We start from the raw sequence: 19352 nt of genomic DNA, 5'->3' as shown, positions 1-19352 counted from the left end.
GCGGCCGGGGCCGGGCGACGGGTCCCGGAGGGCCTGGCAGCCCACCACGCGCAGCTGCAGGAGCAGGCAGTGCATGCCGCGCTGGCCCTGCCCGGCGGGTTCAACCCCGCGGTGTTCGGCGCGGACCCCGCGGCGGCCGTGGCGCTGGCCGCCGCCATGCAGGGCGCGGGCGGCCTGCCCAAGCTGGGCGGCGCGGGGGCGGGGCGGCCGCGGGTGCACCCTCTCCAGCGCTTCATGGAGCTGGAGGGCTCTGGCGGCGGCGCGCTGTCGGCGGCCACGGCGACGGCCCCGCCCGGCGCGCCGGCGGGCACGGCGGAGTGGGCGGGGTATGACCCCCATGGCCGCCTGGATGCCGCCCAACATCTCCACCGCCGTGTTCTGGCAGCAGCTCCTGGCGCAGCAGGCCGCGGCGGCCGCCGGCGCGCTGACCGGCGCCGGCGAGGCCGGCGGCCCGGGCGAGGTGGGCGCCGCAGGCGAAGCGGGCGGCGCGGCGGCTGGCGCGCCGCCGGCCGGAGTCGACGGTGCGGCCCCGGACGCGGAGGCGGGGTCCGGGACGCGGGCGGGGCCGAGCGCGGCGGGCGACGCCCAGGCCGCTCAGGAGGACGGCGGGGATGGCCAGGTCGGTGTGCCGCCCGCGCCCGGCGCGCTGGGCGGGCCCCTCGGCCTGGCCGGGGGCCCACTGCACTTCGAGGGCCTGGGCCTGCCCTTCGCCGCCCTGGCCGCGGGCGTGGAGGGCGCGCAGCCGCAGCTGACGGAGGAGCAGGCTGCCGTGGTGGCGGGGGCGCAGGCAGGCGGGGAGGAGATGCCGTACATGGACGCCGCGACGGCCGCGGCGGGCAACAACTCCCTGCAGTACCTCCACGCCTGGTACTACACCAACTACTGCTACAGCAACGGCCTGTACAACAACAACTGGGTCGGGAAGCCGGCAGGTGGGGCGGCGATGCGACCAGGATTACTGTGTGTGTGGGTTGAGGAGGTTGGCACAGAATCCAGGTTGGGGCAGGGACAGCAAGGATGGGGAGCGCATGTGCCCCGGTGCCAGGGCTGGACTCTGGTCCACACCCGACTCGAATCTCTCTCACACTCATGCAGGCGAGGAGGGCCTGCCGCCAGGCGGCCTGGTGGAGGGGATGCAGGTGGTCGGCGAGGAGCTGGCCCCGCAGCAGCTGCCAGATGGCGGGCCAGGGGTGGGGGCCGGGGAGGGCGAGCAGGCACCCGGCGCGATTGCCCAGCTGCCCGGCGACGCCACGCATGCCCTGGCCCAGATCCAGCAGACCGTCACGGCTCAAGCAGAGGGCCTGCCTGAGGAGCCCCAGGGTCAGCAACCCTTGCAAGAGGACGGCCTGTGAGGCCTTCATGCTGCTAGGCCACAGATCCTCCCATACACCTGCGTATCGACCTTCTCCATTGTGCAACTCTGACCGTGCCTCCTTGATGTGTAACCCTGGACACTCAAAGCAGGGAGCAATGCCTAGTTTCAGGGGGGGTCTTGTCGATCGGGAGCACGGGGGGGGAGGAAGGGAGGTGGCATGTATCACAGGCAGCTATGGTTGCTGCCACTGAGGACCTGGCACGCCAAGAGGGCTGGCGCACGGTTGCATTCATGGGCTATTTCATTTGACGATGGCCATGCGTTGACGGGCACTTCTCAAAGCTGGCGGGGTGAGGTGGCACCAGCCACACCGGAAGTCAAGCAGGGCAACATCACCGGCGACTGAACCGCCACGAGTATGTTTTCAAGCTTGTCTCATTATGAAAGTCAGCTCCAAAGAAAAACTGGATGATACCGCTGTCACCACCGCTGCCCATCCGTCAAACCTCGGGGTGGTAGGCCATGAGGTTGAGGATCGGGGCCGCCTCGTGGAGCCTGTGCTCCCTCACATGCTGGAAGCCGTGCCGCGAGTAGAAGCGGGTGGAGGCGGCGGAGGATGCCTCCAGGTACACGCCCCGCCCGGCCTTGGCAGCCCGGTCCTTGATGTGCTGGATGAGCTGGGCACCCATCCCCTGGCCCTGCACGCGGACGCCTATCATGTGGATGTGCACGACATGCCCGTGGTCCTGCGAGGTTTGGAGAGAGGGTGTTGGAGCTGGAGTGGTGGCGGGGCTTGCACACCGTGGCACATAAGGGGAGCGCCGTGCAAGCATGCTTGCAATGTTTTGAGACTCGCAACACGCTAGGACCTGCGATGGGGCAAGTGCTCCCGGTGCAGAAGAGACAAGCTGCAAGAACTAAGTGATCTGCGCTATTCATCGCAATAGAGCGGGCAATCCCCCCCAAACCTTCCAACCCACCTTGACGTAGACGTCTTTCTGGACGTCGAGGGAGGGGAACAGGGTCTCCATATCCCCAGCGCGCTCGGGAGGGACATGTACCATGGTTGCCGCCATGGCATCGGCATCGGCCTCGAACTCAGGCTGCTGGCTGTCGCTGGTCATGGCCGCGGCCGTGAAGTCGGGCGTCACATAGAAGCGGGTGGAGGGGTGGCAGGTGAGGAGCATCTCCAGCAGGCTCCCCATGAATGCCTCGGCATCGCTCTTCCCCGCCAACCAAGTGGTCACCGGGTCCTGGGACAGCGCCTGTGAGGAGGAGATTGGACCAGTGCAGCCTTGTATTGGAGGCATGCGAGCCCTGGAGTAAGCCTGAGCAGACGGCAAGCGGGCTATGTGGACCCCTTCCTACACCCACCTTGGCCAGCGTCTTCAAGGCCTGCTCGGTACCGCTCTTGTCCTCCCGGGCATCGAAGGCAATAAACGTTGCCTGCGACATACTGCAGCCTCGTGGACTAGGCTGCGGCGGCCTATGGCAGCGGCAGAGCGAAAATTCCAGGCCAGGAAATGAAGCGTGGAGACAGGATTTACTTGTTGAAGTCCTTCCCAATAATTCCCGAAAGGCGCCTTGCAGATCAATGCATTGATGGGACCCCTCTCCTCATCGCGCGCCGACGGCAGAGAGTCGGTCGTGCTATTGATTACCACATCTCACCTCGCACATAACGATGGCAGCCTGCAATCGGGCAGGTAACCCTTCAGAGTTCATGGCATACACCTACATCGAGCAATAAGAAGCCTTGCGATCCACCCGCCTGTCCCATGCCCTCGAACTGAACCTGGGACTACTTTACGACACACCACGGCAGCGAGTGTGAAGCGGGCGTTTTTCGGAACGGCAAACCCAACATCGCCAGTCCCCCCCCCCCTCCCTGATTTAGAAACGATGGCGACTGCAACCCGAGTGAAGGTCACCGAGGATGAGTCGATGCTGACCTCGTTGGTGCGCAGGATCACTTCGTCCTCCGAGCGGGACGGCTGGCAGGAGCCAGTCCTGCCAGGACAACTGACCCTCACAATCGTCGTAGCAGGTATCATATCAGGCGAGATGTGGGTTGGTGGCCAATGTGATCTCATGCGAGAGCACAGGTCGAAGTCCAGCTCACTCCGCCCTGGAACCGGCAGGTGCAAGCGGGGACCTTGCCAAAAAGAAGACATACCCCGCGCTCTGCTTCCTGTATCAGCATGGGTGAGCGTGCTTGGAATATCGTGCTCGTCCATTGGACTGCGACAGTGGGTCCTGGCGGTCTTTGATGCCTGGAGCTTGACTCTATGGCTGGTGATCACCTGCTGTGGTTCTAGCGACCACCTCTCCTTGCATACACAATCGATGGTCCCCTTCTCACAACCTCCCCGGCCACCACCATCAACTTTCACACAGCTTCCTGTGCTCCAACGTACGCATTGTGGGGTATGCCCGCACCGACCTCAGCGATCAAGCCCTGCGAGACAAGTTGCGCCCCTTCCTGAAAAACACACCGGAGGACAAGCGAGAGGCCTTCCTGGCGACCTGCTCCTACGTCTCTGGACCCTACGACACCCCGCACGGCTGGCAGCGCCTGGCAGCAGTGCTGGACAAGCGCGAGAGCGCCACGCCCAAGAACCCTGCCGGCCGCCTCTTCTACCTGGCACTTCCCCCCAGCGTGTACCCCCAGGTGTGCCGGGGCCTGAAGGAACACTGCTCCTCCATCGCCACGAGCTCGGAGCCGGGCAGGAGCTGGGTGCGCGTTGTGGTGGAGAAGCCCTTTGGAAAGGACTTACAGTCGTCTGAGGACCTGGCGGAGCACCTGGGGGAGCTGTACCCAGAGGAGCAGCTGTACCGCATAGACCACTACCTGGGCAAGGTGAGACCCTGCCCTAAGGCGGTTTGCTCTCTCGTGCTACTCAAGGGGCTTGGACCTGATGGAGAATGCCGGCCGTATGGTCTCTTCCTGGAGCCCCTGATCGGCCCCTCTCCCGCTTCCATGGTGCATTGCACATGCAGGAGATGACCCAGAACATGTTTGTCATGCGATTTGCAAACACATTCCTGTCGCCGCTGTGGTCCAGGACGCATGTGGCAAACGTGCAGATCACTTTCAAGGTATCCCTTCTGTTAGTGTGTGTATGGCACGGGATGGGCATTCGAATGGCGGCCTGGCAGAAGCGATTGTCTGGCAGCTTAAAATCCGTGTGTGAGCAAACAGGCTCTGCATCGTGCATTTTTTGTTTACCAAGAAGGATCTTACTGAAGCAAAGCATGGCTGAGGGTTTGTTCCATCCTGCCTCCCATATGCTTGTTGGCATGCAGGAGGACTTTGGGACGCAGGGGCGAGGGGGCTACTTTGACGAGTTTGGCATCATCCGGGATGTCATCCAGAACCACTTGATCCAGGTAGGGCGGCGTGCCTGCATGCCTAGCACAGCCTGCTGACGGGAGGAACCACCCCCGAATGGGAGATAGTGTGTTGTTAACAGTGACACGGCGCACCTGGCTGGTTTTTAAGCTCCATGTGTGGTTGGTAGAGCACCACTGAGAACACTCTCACCCACGTCAGCTGCTGGCGTTTGTGGGCATGGAGAAGCCCGTCAGTCTACACCCGGACGACATTCGCGACCAGAAGGTGAGTCAGTGGCCTGGTGAGGGCTCGGGCATGGCACAGGCTGAAGATTGGGTGCAGGTGCTTCAACCTCGACGCACCAGCCCTTTGGCTCCAGCCTTCTCATTGCCATGCAGAGAGATGCTCCGCCAGCCACGCCACCCTCCCCCTCTCCCATTGGCCCCAGGTGCAAGTCCTGCGGTGCATCAAGCCCCCCTCCCTGGACAATGTGGTACTGGGGCAGTACACTGCCGCCGATGGCGAGGACGGGTACCTAGACGACCCCACCGTGCCCCAGGGCTCCAGGACCCCCACCTTTGCCTCCATTGTGCTGTACATCGACAACGACAGGTGGGCGGGCGTGCCCTTCATCATCAAGGCTGGCAAGGCCCTGGACGAGCGCAAGGCGGAGATTCGCATCCAACTGCACGAGACCCCCCACTTCATTTTTGCGGGCGAGTCCAGCTCCTCCCGAAACGAACTGGTGGTCCGGCTGCAGCCTGACGAGGCCATCTACATGAAGTTCATCGTGAAGAAGCCAGGTCTGCGGCGTGGGAGAGCTCAGCCTGGGGGGGTGGGGTGGCACGAGACGCTTTGTGTCGAGGGGAAACAAGAGCGCCGAGGATTCATGGCACCAAGGGTGTCGACTGGCAAATTGCTTGGCACTGTGGAGGGGTAGTGGTGAGAGCAGCAGGTCTCGACCCTATGCACTGAGACGCAACACCCCCGCCCCATCCGCCAACCTCCCTCCCTCCTCCACACACACAGGACTGGACACGGAGCCCGTGATCTCCGAGCTGGACCTTGATTACCACAGCCGATATCCAGATGTCATCATCCCCGATGCCTACCCCAAGCTCATTCTGGACGCCATCCGCGGCGACCAGCAGCACTTTGTGCGCCGCGACGAGCTGCGCGCTGCCTGGGCCATTTTCACGCCCCTGCTACACGCCGTGGACGCGGGGGAGGTGCCCATCCACCCATACCCATACTCCTCCCGCGGACCCGAGGAGGCGGATGCGCTGCGCTCGCGGGTGGGCTGGGTCAAGAACAGCAAGTATGACTGGAAGGCCAAGGTCGATGTGCCGGCGTGAGTGATGAGGAGGAGAGAGGGGGGGAAACCTGGATGCTGCTGTAGCAAGCTGGACCTCCTTGGCGTATGAGAATGTAGGCGGGTGGTGGCCCTGCCCTGTCGAAGCTGGCCCACTATTTCATGGGTCACCTCAGAGGCATTGCTGAAGATTGACAGCCTGATCATCTTACTGCATGTGCAGACGGAGTGGATCCAGACTTTGAGCTCGCAAGTACAGGAGATAAACCATCGCTGTTCAACACAAGGAGATTACATGATCTTTGAATGTGAGCAATGCGCATGTACTGTTCCTCACCGCCGCCTTCCGTTAGAGTTGTTGGGTCATCCTGGGAGGGCATGTTTCTCGTTCCAGTCTGGCTGGATGCACCTTCTATCCGTGGTGATCATGTTACTTGCTCGAGCGGCGCTAAGCGCATATCCTACTCTGACGGAAGAGCGGGGTACTTGGGTAGCCAGAGTAAGATCTTGATGGAACGCCGGCACTTCGAACATTCCCTGCAAGTTCCCGACAGAGCGAGCGGCTACTTGAAACCCGAAATCTCGATGTGTTTCCGGGTTTCACACGGAGATCGATACCAGAGCATCGCATATTATTTGTACTGGGGATGAGAAAACATTCTTCCTCCTCATCCCCCACTGCTGACGCTCTGTGATCGGCCATGCGATTCAAGGCCGCCCTCATCGATCTGAGCGGCACCCTCCACATCGATGGGCAAGCGATCCCAGGGGCTGTGGCAGCTCTTGAGCGCCTGCGCGCCGCGCAGCTGCCGTGCAGATTTGTCACCAACACGACCAAGGACACCGTGGACAGTCTGGTGATGACACTGCAAACCCTTGGCTTTGGCATCTCCAAGGACGAGGTTGTGGGGATGGACCCATTAGCATCTGGAGCGGGGTATCTGCCATGCGCTCAGGAGTATCAGCAGCATTTCACATGCAACCCCTGCTTGACTGGCATCTCCCTGTCCATGAGGGTCCCTGGTCGCCTCCACAGGTGTTCTCGTCCCTGTCTGCAACCCGCCAGCTCCTGAAACAGCGTGACCTGCGCCCCTTGCTGCTCCTGGACCGACGTGCCCTGCCCGAGTTTGACGACGTCCCCCAGCATGATCCTAACGCTGTGGTGGTGGGTCTGGCCCGAGAGGCCTTCAACTACGACAGCCTGAATCGGTGCGTGGCAGAATGTGGATGTTATTCTCTGGGTCACGAGGAGTTTGGAGCCTCTCCTGGGAGGGGTGATCATTTAATAGGACTTGGGCATGATCTGTGGCGGCTTCTTTGCACGCCATGTTGGGCACCATTTTAGGATCCCGTTTTGAACTGCGTCAACGTGTTCTTCCATGCACCCCATGGACAAGTCACGCCTCCATGCTTCTCACCCTGCAAAGCGCCTTCCGGCTCCTGCATGCCCAGCCAGCAGCCCCCCTCATTGCCATCCACCGTGGACGAGTGTTTGCCGAGGCCAGTGGTCTCTCTCTGGGGCCGGGCCCGTTTGTCACTGCTCTGGAGGTGGCCGCAGGCAGGACCGCCCAGGTGGTGGGGAAGCCGGCGCCCACCTTCTTCGCGGCAGCGCTGGACCACCTCGGCGTGGCCTCGGAGCACGCTGTCATGATCGGTGGGTGCGCTGTTCCCTTCACAGGCCTTTCATTCCACTGGTCCCGAGTGCGGGGTGGCAGATCACGTGCAGGCACTGGCCCGCCTGCCTGCCTGCCCAGCCTAACAACTCTGGAAAATGCTCGCATCAAGCGATGCACTGCGAGGGCAGACCTCATGCCAGGTCAGCAGCGCAGGGCAATCCTCCATCCAGCGCTGCTGTCAAGCCCCCCACCCTGCCCTGCTCCGCAGGGGATGACGTGCGGGATGACGTGCAGGGCGCTCAGGCAGCGGGCCTAGCGGGGGTCCTGGTGCAGACAGGCAAGTACCAGCTGGGGGACGAGGGATTCGGTGCGCCGGCGGCCTCCGCCCCAGACGCCACGGTGCCAGACTTTGCTGCCGCAGTGGACTGGCTGCTCAGCCAGTGACCGCCATGTGCAACGAGCGGCACAGCCAGCAAGTCACATGGACCACTGGGCACCATGATGGCGCATGCCTCGCGCCACCATGTCTGCGCCAAGGAAGGAAAATTGGGCCCGCATCCACGCCCTCGGCGCCATCATCGGCGCTGCGACTGCCAGGCGGCAGGCGGCGGGGGCGCAGCTCCCGGTGGCGGGCCGCGCATGGGAGCTGCTGGCGGGGGAGGAGGCACGCCGCCCACACTCAGCGGAGCTCGCGCCGGGTGCTGGCCGCGCCCGGGCTGCTGACCCGGCAGCGCGCCTTGCTGGACGAAGGCCGCGGCGGGGTACGGAATCGGCGCGCCCGAGGCGGCATGCACCAGCGGCCTGAGGGGCGGTTGCCCCGGGTGCTGCCCGCCCAGCGGCACCTGCTGCTGGAGGGGGTAGGCCTGCCACGTGCCCGCTGAGGCGGGGCCAGCCCCGCCGGGTCCCCGGCCCTGGGGTCCGGCACGCTGCCCGGGGTGCAGGGCCTGGCCGGGGCCGGAGAGCCTGGCCTGCTTGCCGGACGGGGGCCCGGGGTGGGGGGGGTGCCGACCCCTCCCTGCGCCCCCTCCCTCCTGCCTGGAGCGTTTCATGCTCATCTCGTGGCTGGACTGGTATTTGGGGATCTTGTGCGGCTCCATCGGCAGCGGATGCGTGTAGAACCAGGGGTGCTGTGCGAAGGTTGGGGAGATGGAGGAGGCAGGGTGAATCGCACAGACAGTGGAGAAATCATCATGCCTCAGCTCCAGCAGCGGTGTGTGGCTGTTCGCAGGGGCATGCAGGCCCTACACCCCCGTACCGAGGCAGCCTCCTTGGCAGAGATGCGTTTCTTAGGATCCAGCAAGAGCATTTGCTCCATGAGATCCTTGGCCTGAGTTGCGAAAGGTGTGGGGCTGCCACTGAGCTGCACATCCAAAGGATACAGAAAGGAGTCTGCACCACATCATCGTACCAATCCCACTCTGACAGCCAGGCATGCTCGCCACGCACTTGAGCATCCATAATGCTGCTGTTCTGAAGATGGTGGCGCAGCCGGCTGTTATTGGGGTACTTGGCGTTGTTGAAGTCGATGTGCTGGTAGCTGCGGACATGGAGGTGACGAGCAGGAAGGGAGGGGGGATCAAGGACCTCGAGCCAGGTGGGAGCAGGCAATGAGGCCGGAGGTTTGGCAATTATCCTGGAGAGACACACAGTCGGTCATTTTCGAGCTGCATGCCTTTCTCACAGCCACACAGCACACTATTCCCTTGTCCACGCCTCACTTGGAGAAGGCGGTGCAGCCCGGCATTGTTTTCTCATTGGCCTTCCCAACAATGCTGAAGATCTTGTCACACATCCCAAGCTCATCATTGGCTAGCAGGTGTAGGAGGGGGAATGGGGGGCTCGACAACAATGTGCAACCCAGATCGTCGACTGGCAGACTGGTCTCCATTCCTGCATGCCCCGCATAGCATTCATGCGTCTCGGCATGAGCACATCTCCAAACCTTGGCCTCATATTCGGCTCCAGATAACAGCTCGCCCCACCTCACCAGAGAACAGGGGCTTGCTCGTGAGCATCTCAAACATGATACAGCCTGCTGACCACATATCGATCTCTGGGCCATAGGACTGCGCGCCCAGGAGCAATTCAGGCGGCCTGCGAGGGAAGGATGCTTGGACCTCGCATGAGCCAAGCTGAGTTGACGCGGCGCAAGCCTCCCCTTTGACGATGCCCTAGGCTTGTAGCAGCGGGAGAGCTCAAGGCGGCATGCATGCCCACTTCCCCCTTCCACCATGCCTACCACTCACCGGTACCACAATGTGATGACACGATTAGTCATCCTCGCGCCATTTCCCTGCCCGTCCTCCTCGCCTTGGGGGCGGTACCTGGCCAGCCCAAAGTCCCCGATCCTCAGTATCCCTCCATCGTTGATGAGGAGGTTGCTGTTCTTCAAGTCCCGATGTAGCACCTGGGAGAGTTCCGTATGGATAGAGCGGGGGGGGGGGCGTTGCTGGAACGCCTTGGGCGCAGCTTACCCTCCTTACCACCTCGACCCTCTCACAAGGTCCATCCAAATAGCAACAACCACATGCCATGGAGAGAGCGGCCGGGGCTTGCGCCTCTGTGGGAATAGGTGAACATTGAAAGGCTAAACGTTGCTATGACACTGCCCCCACCTTCAATTACCTTGTTTGTTTCCAGGAGTGCAAGACCCAGAAGCAGCTGCTGCATGTAGCACTTGATCTGAGGCACAGAGAATGGAGGACCCTCCCGCTGCGACCGGGCCAGCAGACCCGTCATGTCATGGTCCATGTAGTCAAAGATCATGTAGATGGAACCCCTGAAGTTGTTGCACTTGTGGCCTGCGAGGGAGATGCACGGAGGGAGACTGGAACATTGGTGGCTTGCAACAATTGTCACCATACAGGGTGACACTTCCCTTGACACAGAGTGTGCGGCAAGGACTGAGGTTGGCCTTAACAATTCGTCGATTGAGGGAAAGGTAGTGCGCACAGGCCCCTCTCACTTCCTGATCGGACGATTTCCCGCAAAGTGATGACATGGTTTCGGAGGATCTTGCCGTTGATCTCTGCCTTTGACTGGGCAAGCGCAGACAGGATCTTGATTTCTGTGGGATGAGTAAGGGGCATTGTGAGCTGCAGCGGAAGGGCACGGAGTTGTGTCTCATAACAGCACTTAGTCACATGGCCGACTGCGAAGAACTCCAGCACACAGCCGCCAGCTCTCCACACCTCGTATGGCAGTGATCGGAAACCCCTCTTTTTCATTGTCCATTTTTATCTTCTTGGCAGCAACAATGTCTCCAGTAGCCCGGTCGACGGCCCGATACACCTGTGCAAAGTGAGACATCAGGCTTTCCTGGGACTCTAATTCTCCACATCGAGCGGGAATCCATGGACCGCGACACGATAGCAAGCCACACCCTGGCGTGCAGCCACCCACATACCTCTCCATAGGTTCCTTGCCCCAGTACAAACTCCCTTTGGTAGCCAGCCTCTATACTGCGGCAGCCACCGAAGATAGAGTCGCCGCGATTCCCTTCCTCAGGCAGCTCCACCTTCCACTCGGCTGGTATGGAGGGTGCTTTACCCTTCCGAGACTGGGACCCATTCTGTGATACCATCCCGGTTCAGGGAAGAGCGTTGAGATGAGGACCAGTCCCACACGGGAGTCCGCAATCACCCACACGGGGGGAGTCGAGGAAGTTCACAGCGCGATGATGTCTTGCCGAAGGTCTACTAGTCATCTAATGCAGTCGAGAAAGTCCTTCGAAGCACGGATATGAATCTTGCGTGGGACTTCACACATACTTTGCTCAACGCCCTGTCCTCGGTTTTCGCGCGCCGTGGGTGGAGGATCACGGCCATGTCGAAGTAGACGACGAGGGAGCGTCAACGAGAGTCAAGCCGATTCGCCTTCGTTCGTCGGATGCGTGATTGGTACACAACCAGTAGATCCATCGGCGCCCAGCACGCATCGGCGGATTAACAGTGAATTCTTAGCGTTCGTGCAGGCAGGATGACCTGCCTCCGGCGCTTCTCGGCGCATGACCTCTTTGCTTTCAACAATGTCAATCTGGATTACTTCACTGAAACGGTGCGCATATGCCAGTCTGCGATGGTATGGCGATTGCATTCAGGTGTTTGCATGAGCTCTCTATGATTTCCACCTTGTTGCTCAGTGACTCTCCCCTGCGACAGTCCATCCCGCATCCTACTATCATGTAGTATCACTTGCCATTCTACCTGCAATACCTGGCTCGCTGGCCGGAATACTGCTTGTGTGGGACCGCACCCGGCGAAGTGGTCCAGGGCTACAGTAAGTTTTTGGTCGACAACATAGGACATCGCTTGAGCTGATGTCCTGCCATCTTCGATCTCCCGCTTCCCCCTCCTTAGATGCTTTCAGCCCTACACACGCTTCCTTCAATGCACCGTAGTCCTTGGTAAGGTGGAGGGAGACGGCCCTCACTGGCATGGACATGTGACAGCCGTTACGGTCGCACCCGTGTTTCGTCGGCAGAAGCTCGCCGAGCAGCTTATGCAGATTTTGGAAGACACGACGATCAAGATGTGAGTGATGGCCATGGTGGAGCAGATTGAATTGCTTGTACACCAGCAGCAGCAATTGTATCTTCAATCTTGGCTCACTGTTCTTGTTGCACCGCCTGCTGGTGCTGCAGGCACAACGCTTTCTTCGTTGACCTCTTTGTGCGAGCAAGCAATGCAGCGGCAATCCTCATGTATGAGCGATTTGGCTACAGCGTGTACAGGAGAGTGCTGGGGTACTACAGTGGGCCTTCCCCAGAGGATGCCCTGGGTGAGTTCTGCGGGGACGAAGTGTCGAGGTGGGGGGTGCACGAACGGATTACAGTGTCAAGTGGATGCGATGAGTATCATATCCAAGCGCCCACAATATCTCTTGCGGTGACCATTGCAGACATGCGCAAGGCGATGCCACGGGATGTGAACAAGCTCTCCATTGTGCCCCTCAAAAGAGCCATCCACCCACATGAGCTGGAGTTTGACTAGGAGGGGCTAGAGGGTCGAGGCCCCCCCTTGACAACCGAACCCTGCATTACTTGTTTCACTTTATGAAAAGTGCCCTTGAAACAGCAACCTCCGATGACGGCGGTGGCGTGGGCCTCGTTGCTTGGGAGATCCGGACGGCACCTCGGGCAATCAAAACCCCATGATCTGGAGCGAGCTTCTCAAAATCAAGCTCCAAAGAACCATCTCAAGGGTTTATTCTCAGACATACAACATTATGTAGGGATTCGCGAGCTCCCCGGGAATAATCTGTTGGCATGGTAACATTCCGGGAGACGAGGATGCCTCACTCTGGCCGGCATCTCCTTACAAGACTCTGGTCAACGATAACCATACTCCTCATTCTATGCTTTACTACAAGCCAGGCCAGGACCCTGAGCTCGTCAGCCCCTGCGTCGAGCTCTGTCGGGTACGCCGTATGCATGGAGGTCCGGTCATCCGCGTCGTGACATGTGCGCTGCGGCTTGAAGCTCACTACCAGACTTTTCACGCTTGCTCGTAGATCCAGTCCAAGTCGAGAGGTTATTGTATCCTTCAAGAGCTCTGTCAGCATTGAGTTGTTGATTGACATCTGCAACGAGCTGAAGTCCCTTTCTGCGGCAAAGTGCCAGCAGGTTTTCACCTCTGTTATCAGAGGCTTTGCGGGTGAGGTTATAGGGTCATGGGGGCTGCCCAGAACCCCCATCTCAAAGCCGTGGGTGACCGTTCGGGAACGACTCCTTCACGGCCTCAGCTTGACTCTCATTTCTCCTGCAGGCATGCTGGACCAGGAGGATCAGGAAAGCCTGCGCTCTTCGCATGGCAGTGACATCCAGTCCATGGAGGACAACACCCAGCTTCACACGGCAGAGCTCGTGAGCAAGTCCAGTGAAATGACCCTACTGTCCTACTCCCCACCACGGCTGTCCACACGTGGCTCCCTGTGGACTCAGGACGGTCCCGCCTGGCCCCTGCAGCGCATCAATCGCCGCAGGTGGTCGCCAGGGATGAGCCCACCCGCCGACTATGCATTCTCGGCCCTGGGCTCTGGAGTGAATGCATACATCGTCGACACCGGCATCAGACTGTCTCACAGGGAGTTTGCGTCCTTCCCAGACGGAACTGGCGCGTCCCGTGCCCTGCCCGCCATGTCTGGTGCGTCGGTGGCGGCCCTGAGCCGGCTGGCTTGGGTGGCGACAGGCCTGCTGTCTGGGCTTTGCCTGGTCGTGGGGTGATTGCGGGGGAGGCGCAGCCTTCCTGCGTGAACTGGCTGGACTCTCACGGACCTACACAAGCCCCATGCAACCACGCTGCCGCAGTGTTTGGTGACGACGACGCGAATGACTGCAACGGCCATGGCACGCACAACGCAGCGCTCCTGGGTGGGCTGACCTTTGGGGTCGCCAAAAACACCACCCTGTGGTCGGTGCGTGCCGTCGACTGCGATGGCACCACCAGCGTGGTCGCCCTCCTGCAGGCCAGTGGAGTTGCCTGGGGATGGCGACGGGCCTTTGTTGTACGGCTGTGTCTGTTGTTCGTGAGGCGGTGCTTTCCAGGGCAACTGGAGACCTATTCTCAACCCCCTGCAGTTCATTCCTCCATCTTTGACACCTGCTCGCCCGCATAATGCCTACAGGGTCTGGATTGGGTGGCACGGAATGCGCAGCGTCCGGCAGTGGTCAACCTCTCTCTGCGCTCCACCACCGGCTCCTCCGCCCTCGCCGACGCCGCTACCCGGCTGGTGACCGAATTTCAGCTGCCTGTTGTCGTGGCGGCCGGCAACGAGGGCTCTCAGGCATGTGGAAGCTCACCTGGGAACGCGACCGGCGTCCTGACAGTTGGGGCCTCCACCATGCAGAATGCTGCCTGGAACCTCACTAACTGGTAGGTGACCACTCGAGTGGAGGGTGAGGAAGGGGTGGCGATGGGGCCAGTGGAGTTGTAGTTGGACACGATCCCTACATTGCTGGCTAGGAAGCAGCAGGGATTGATCCCTGAACAAACACCAGCTGCCTTTTGTGAACAGAGTCTGGCCTCCAAGTGCATTCACTGAGGACGTCATTGGTATACCACCATGATGATGTCACATAGCCGTCGAGGTATGCACTCCCTTCCTCACCTACCCCTTCAACAGGGGCCCATGCGTGAGGTTGTATGCACCGGGCGCAAACATAGTCAGCGCTGACTCTGCGTCAGATACTGCGGTGTCCCTCAGATCCGGGACCTCAATGTCATGCCCGATGGTGGCAGGTGTCGCCGCCCAGTTCCTGGAGTTCCAGCCTGTACGTTGTTGCACCAGAGGGGCGGGAAGTTGAGTTTAAGATCGAGAAGGGGACTGTTCGTCACGCTTGGTACTGCAAAAGGTGTGAAAACATGCCGAGCCCTGTTTCCTCGCCTCCTTAGCTCAAAAGGATACATACTTTGCAGGATGCGAGGGCTGCTGAAGTCGCACTGGCCCTCAAGGAACACGCCACTACCGGTGCCATGTCACTTGCCACCATTGCTAAAGGTGAGGGTGTTGGGGCTCATTGGGGATGCTCGTCACTCCAGGGAGTCAGATGCTTTCCACATTAAGGCCCACGCATGTAGCATTTCATCCGTATCACTTCTGTCACCTGGATTGATGCGATGCAGTTCAAGACAAGGGGGCCGAAGGTTTGCTCCTTTTCAACGGTGGGGACCTCGCCTTCTAACCGCTGAGCATGTTCCATCTTCTATAGCGTGATCCGTTTTGGACTCTTTGCCTGTTACACATGCACTGATCTTGCCATCTCTCTACTGCAATTCTTTCCTTGACATGGACCAATTGGTAATTACAAGAACTGGTTTCACCCTACTCCCACATGCTTGGATTCAGGGCAATCCCTGTAAGGACGGCTGGCAGCGGGCACAGCAGCATGGGGTTATCGAGAGCCCGCCTACAGCTGCATTGCCAGTGCATTCGTCATCACCACCAGTGAGCGAATCTCGCAGTTGTCAAAACTGCACGTATTGCAGGGAAGTGAGAGAAGCATATCTAGCTTGATAGATTGTCAGAATGTTGTGGCAGCCTTCCTAGGATTCTCTCAAATTGCAACCTCGTCCTGCAACTGACCTGGCATGGATCCCCTGCTCAACCTCATAATCTAGTCCTCTTGAGCCGAAATGACGCAATGCTTCTCGCAGGATGCCCCCATGTGCCACGACAGCAATCCGCCTTTCTTTCCTCCCAACCAGATACTGCAGGCATTGAGTGTTGGCGCGATCATATGAGTCGTGAAGAGGGATCTGACGGCCAAGTCCACACCTGGGATGTCTCAAGCGCAGTATATAGTCTCAGTCTATGCAACCAAGTGACTCACCCTTATGAGCTCTCTCCCGCGCTGCTGCAGTGAGGCTTCGGTTTCACGCACCTCTGAGTCCCACATAGTGTCCTCGCCACTTGCAACCTTGAGTGCATGGATGTGTATGGTGGGGTTGGGGTGTCGTCTCTGGATGCTACAGGGTCGTGATGCCAAGAGCCATGCTCTGGTATCGCAGGAGTACAGATTCTGTCGCAGGGATCTATCCACACCTGAGAAAAGTCAACCCCAGGGAATCTGGTGGCTATGATCTCCACAGGGCGACGGCGGTCACAGGGATGGAGCCCCAGATGCTCCCTGCAGAGCTATGGGCAAAAACCCAAAGCATGTGGAGCCAACAGAGATGCACATGACGATTCATACAGTGGGCGTCAGATCAAGCACATTACACGCTCTCCGTGTCCACCCAATGCCTCACTTCAGTCGCTACAACTGGTGGCACGCCATCGAGGGAGATCCCGTGCGCTTCCGATGCCGTCTGGACCTCAGGCGGGGGAGGGCGGGTATAAGTTATCGTCGTCAAACATCAGCGGGTGCCCAATCTGTGCCTCAAAGAGCAATGTCACTCACAAGAGCAACCTTGCACAACACCCACCCCACCTGTGATTCAGCTTGTGGCAACATGAGGGGCTTGGTGGTTGAATCTGCGGTCCAGCGAGCTATGCCATATACGCCTGCAGCTGTCTCCAAGGCGCGAGTAAGGGGCGAGACGATCACGACATCGGGGGCTTGGTAAGCAGCCGTGGATCGCAGCTCCTCACCAAGCTGCCGTGCCTGCATTACTTTGAAGAGTGCTTCACAATGCGTATTCAGCAAGTTGGGGTATCTGTTCACAAGTAAAGCCACATCAGCCTTCAAATCGCGGTTTAAGTCCAGCTTACCTGCTCCCAGCCTTTCGATGTTAAGTGAGCATCCTCAAAGTTCCAGCTACGGTACGCGGAAGGATCCGCGTTACCAGCAACATTATGGAAGCCTTCGCCATGTCTGATGAAGTCGACGACCTGTTGGGGTGCATACAAATCTCTGAGATCAAGGTGCGGCCTCGCACGCACGCCAAGGAAACCATCGCGCTTGCCTTGATGTCACTGGGGCTTGCAATGTATATCTCCTCACAAGGATCATGCGGCCCATCAACCAACGTGTGCCCCATTGTGCGGCAGTGCAGAGGCGTAGAGGGTTAGGCTCATATGCAAATTGTGTCGCGCCCTGGATCCCGGTGCCGCAAGAAAATTTCTACCGGAATACGCAGCTCTCCCATCGGGAGGCAAGGGACCGGCACACTCGGTGACACTGTTGCCAGCCTTTGTTGCTCGACGTGACGAATTGGCTGAGAAGAGGCACGAGAAAACCTCAGACTGCCCCATTGGCAGGCTGCGCCCGAGGAGCAGCATGCCCGTGGGGGGGAAATTGGTGTTGAAGGGTGGCCTTCACGTTGGGGTAGAGAAGAAGAAGAAGAAGAAGAGTAAGAAGAGTACCAAGGAGCTTACTGAGGAGGAACTGGCCACAAAGTCAGAGCGTGGTAAGGGCTGAGAAGTGCCTGTGATCTTCGTGTGGCAAAAGTGCAGGCTCAATAATCGCATTTGAAGTCTCCTCCACCCCCCCCTATTCCCCCAACATGACATGCAGAGAAAGCCCAGGGGATCTCCGTGCAGAATAATAACACGTATGAGCAAGAGTTTGCGCTGGAGATGCAAAAGGCAAAGGCTGGCAAAGTCAAGAATACACCGTGGGGCAGTTCATACAGAGCCGCGCCGGAGATCTTGCACGGTACGTCCGCGCTATGTCATGTCGACTATGGTACTCAGGAGGTCACAAGATGCAATGCATAGCATGTGAGGCCATCGTCTCCCGATGCTGCAGGGTATGACCGAAAAATAAGTGGTCACACGGCTGAGGAGCGACTCGACATGCGTGTCGCCATCAAGACAGACAAGGTGGGTCCGTGTTCGTGAGTTGGCCTCCAAAGGCGTGGCTTGTGCTGCATGGCAGGCTGGCGGTATGCCAGCTGGGGAATTGCGCATCCTGCGCGCTGTGCAATAAGTTGCATGCTGCCCAACAAACCCATGGCCTACAACTATCTCGCAGTTCTGCAAATGAAGGCCCAAGGGTGCAGCATTTACGCAGGAGATATGGCGCAAAGCTGGCGGGAGTATGCATTTTCTCCCAAGCCATGTTAGGGTGGCCCTGCCTCGAGATTATGCAGTCCATGGAGATCCCATGCCACGCTGGACCGTTGAAGCAGCTGGCCCTTGCACATGACCGACATTCCATACTTGGGCTTCTCTGCAAAGCTCTGCGGTCCTGTTTGTGCGAGCACGAGTCCAGTAACCTTGCCATAAAACGCCACCCTGTGGGAGATTCCAATTCGACCCGGGGCGTCCCGAGGTTATCCTACGTTTTACAAACGTTCCAAACTGAAGCTTCGCGATTACTAGCTTTTGGTCCGTCAAATCTTCTGTATATCATCAAGACATACTGTTGAACCCTATTTGCGTCGTAATAGGATGGTTAGGGGGGGTGTATCGATCAAAGTGCACCCTGCCCCTCGGGGCGAGCATAACGCGAAAGAAAATGTTTGGATCCCAAGGGCAATGGCTGTACGGCGTTCACTGGCTCGAGCCTCCGAATTGGTGTGGAACGGGGCGGTAAGATTCATTCACAGGCATCAACATGGCTGTACAATCATTACTCATTTGGTCACAGTTCGATTTGGCTGTGTGCAGGTGGCAAGACTTTGCCCCCCCCGCTTTCCCCCTCGTCCCAACCACTACTACACACACAAATGTATTCCAAGCAGGAAGTACCTTGTCTCTGTACGATTTATGACGCCGTCCAACCCATCGATTTGGTTCGTATCCCTAGATACGTGTGCTGGGTGATTTTGATGATACAGTTCGAACTGGCGGCTGGGGGGGAGCCTTCTTCAAGAGACATTTTTGACACGCCGAATCTCCTCACCACACCCCTGCCGGGCTCGCGCCGGTTGCAAACAGCTACTTCCGAAGATCAGGCTGGCGCAGTTGGTTGCCTCTGATGGCGAACCGGGGGGGTGGGGGGGGTGGGAGGAAAGGAAGGGGAAGCAGGGGGGCCACCAAATGCAGTGGGACGAAGTGCACCAGCAAAAAAGCACTTGGTCAACATCAAGATGTTGGCCGCTCCGTTGACGTCGCGGTTGACGACATGGACCTTGCAGGCCTTGTTCGTGCACCGCTTGGTGTCCCACACGTCCATCAGCTTCTCCTCACCGTTGCGGACCCGCACGTACTGGTGGGTGTGCAGGGTGGCGTGACAGGCGCACCCCAGCTTTGATGACCTGTGCTCGTCTACCACCACCACCCTGCACACCCGCCGCAGGCGCCGCAAGAAGCGGATCCAAGGCCCAGGCGGAGTCCCCCGCATGATGCCCCCTCTGTCCTGGGCCGACCAGTTGCCCACGCCCACGACAG

The 19352-nt window shown here is 59.4% G+C and overlaps 9 protein-coding genes across 9 annotated transcripts in view; 6 read left to right on the top strand and 3 right to left on the bottom strand.

The window, feature by feature from the left end:
• The window catches only part of F751_3814 (Transcription factor E2F7), a gene marked incomplete at both ends in the record, with an annotated part of 3660 nt that extends 2308 nt beyond the window's left edge, over window positions 1-1352 (top strand). The window contains 2 exons of the mRNA XM_011403016.1: window positions 692-932; window positions 1096-1352. Coding sequence (XP_011401318.1) covers window positions 692-932; window positions 1096-1352 — 498 coding nt within the window. The remainder of the gene's footprint in view (window positions 1-691; window positions 933-1095) is intronic.
• Window positions 1353-1815: 463 nt separating this feature from the next.
• On the bottom strand, window positions 1816-2770 carry F751_3813 (hypothetical protein; the record flags this gene model as incomplete). The annotated part of the gene is made up of 3 exons (XM_011403015.1): window positions 1816-2061; window positions 2296-2580; window positions 2690-2770. The coding sequence occupies 3 exons, from the start codon at window positions 2768-2770 to the stop codon at window positions 1816-1818; spliced, it is 612 nt and encodes a 203-aa protein (XP_011401317.1).
• Window positions 2771-3217: 447 nt separating this feature from the next.
• Window positions 3218-6004, top strand: F751_3812 (Glucose-6-phosphate 1-dehydrogenase, cytoplasmic; the record flags this gene model as incomplete). The annotated part of the gene is made up of 8 exons (XM_011403014.1): window positions 3218-3362; window positions 3457-3520; window positions 3713-4175; window positions 4316-4414; window positions 4622-4705; window positions 4869-4934; window positions 5098-5452; window positions 5679-6004. 8 exons carry the CDS (start codon window positions 3218-3220, stop codon window positions 6002-6004), a joined length of 1602 nt encoding a protein of 533 aa, XP_011401316.1.
• A 658-nt stretch (window positions 6005-6662) lies between these two features.
• Window positions 6663-8021, top strand: F751_3811 (Haloacid dehalogenase-like hydrolase domain-containing protein 2; the record flags this gene model as incomplete). The annotated part of the gene is made up of 4 exons (XM_011403013.1): window positions 6663-6866; window positions 6998-7170; window positions 7359-7615; window positions 7846-8021. The coding sequence occupies 4 exons, from the start codon at window positions 6663-6665 to the stop codon at window positions 8019-8021; spliced, it is 810 nt and encodes a 269-aa protein (XP_011401315.1).
• Window positions 8022-8152: 131 nt separating this feature from the next.
• On the bottom strand, window positions 8153-11160 carry F751_3810 (Cyclin-dependent kinase C-2; the record flags this gene model as incomplete). The annotated part of the gene is made up of 10 exons (XM_011403012.1): window positions 8153-8704; window positions 8833-8904; window positions 9024-9114; window positions 9296-9386; window positions 9565-9671; window positions 9824-9984; window positions 10203-10378; window positions 10543-10644; window positions 10769-10868; window positions 10984-11160. 10 exons carry the CDS (start codon window positions 11158-11160, stop codon window positions 8153-8155), a joined length of 1629 nt encoding a protein of 542 aa, XP_011401314.1.
• A 395-nt stretch (window positions 11161-11555) lies between these two features.
• F751_3809 (N-alpha-acetyltransferase 20) lies at window positions 11556-12568 on the top strand (the record flags this gene model as incomplete). Its single annotated transcript, XM_011403011.1, has 5 exons — window positions 11556-11633; window positions 11765-11855; window positions 11977-12109; window positions 12220-12356; window positions 12477-12568. The coding sequence occupies 5 exons, from the start codon at window positions 11556-11558 to the stop codon at window positions 12566-12568; spliced, it is 531 nt and encodes a 176-aa protein (XP_011401313.1).
• Window positions 12569-13344: 776 nt separating this feature from the next.
• On the top strand, window positions 13345-14453 carry F751_3808 (Extracellular serine proteinase; the record flags this gene model as incomplete). The annotated part of the gene is made up of 3 exons (XM_011403010.1): window positions 13345-13720; window positions 13885-14051; window positions 14202-14453. The coding sequence occupies 3 exons, from the start codon at window positions 13345-13347 to the stop codon at window positions 14451-14453; spliced, it is 795 nt and encodes a 264-aa protein (XP_011401312.1).
• A 2842-nt stretch (window positions 14454-17295) lies between these two features.
• Window positions 17296-17840, top strand: F751_3807 (hypothetical protein; the record flags this gene model as incomplete). Its single annotated transcript, XM_011403009.1, has 3 exons — window positions 17296-17425; window positions 17533-17673; window positions 17767-17840. Coding segments are annotated over 3 exons (345 nt in total), but the record flags the coding sequence as incomplete, so codon positions are not given.
• F751_3806 (hypothetical protein) lies at window positions 17685-17927 on the bottom strand (the record flags this gene model as incomplete). Its single annotated transcript, XM_011403008.1, has 1 exon — window positions 17685-17927. One exon carries the CDS (start codon window positions 17925-17927, stop codon window positions 17685-17687), a length of 243 nt encoding a protein of 80 aa, XP_011401310.1.
• Between the last annotated feature and the right edge of the window lie 1425 nt (window positions 17928-19352).

Source organism: Auxenochlorella protothecoides (assembly GCF_000733215.1).
Source record: "Auxenochlorella protothecoides strain 0710 unplaced genomic scaffold scaffold41, whole genome shotgun sequence".
NCBI classification, from domain to species: Eukaryota; Viridiplantae; Chlorophyta; class Trebouxiophyceae; order Chlorellales; family Chlorellaceae; genus Auxenochlorella; species Auxenochlorella protothecoides.
The sequence above is the reverse complement of the archived record's forward strand: the minus strand, read 5'-3'. Positions and strand labels throughout refer to the sequence as shown.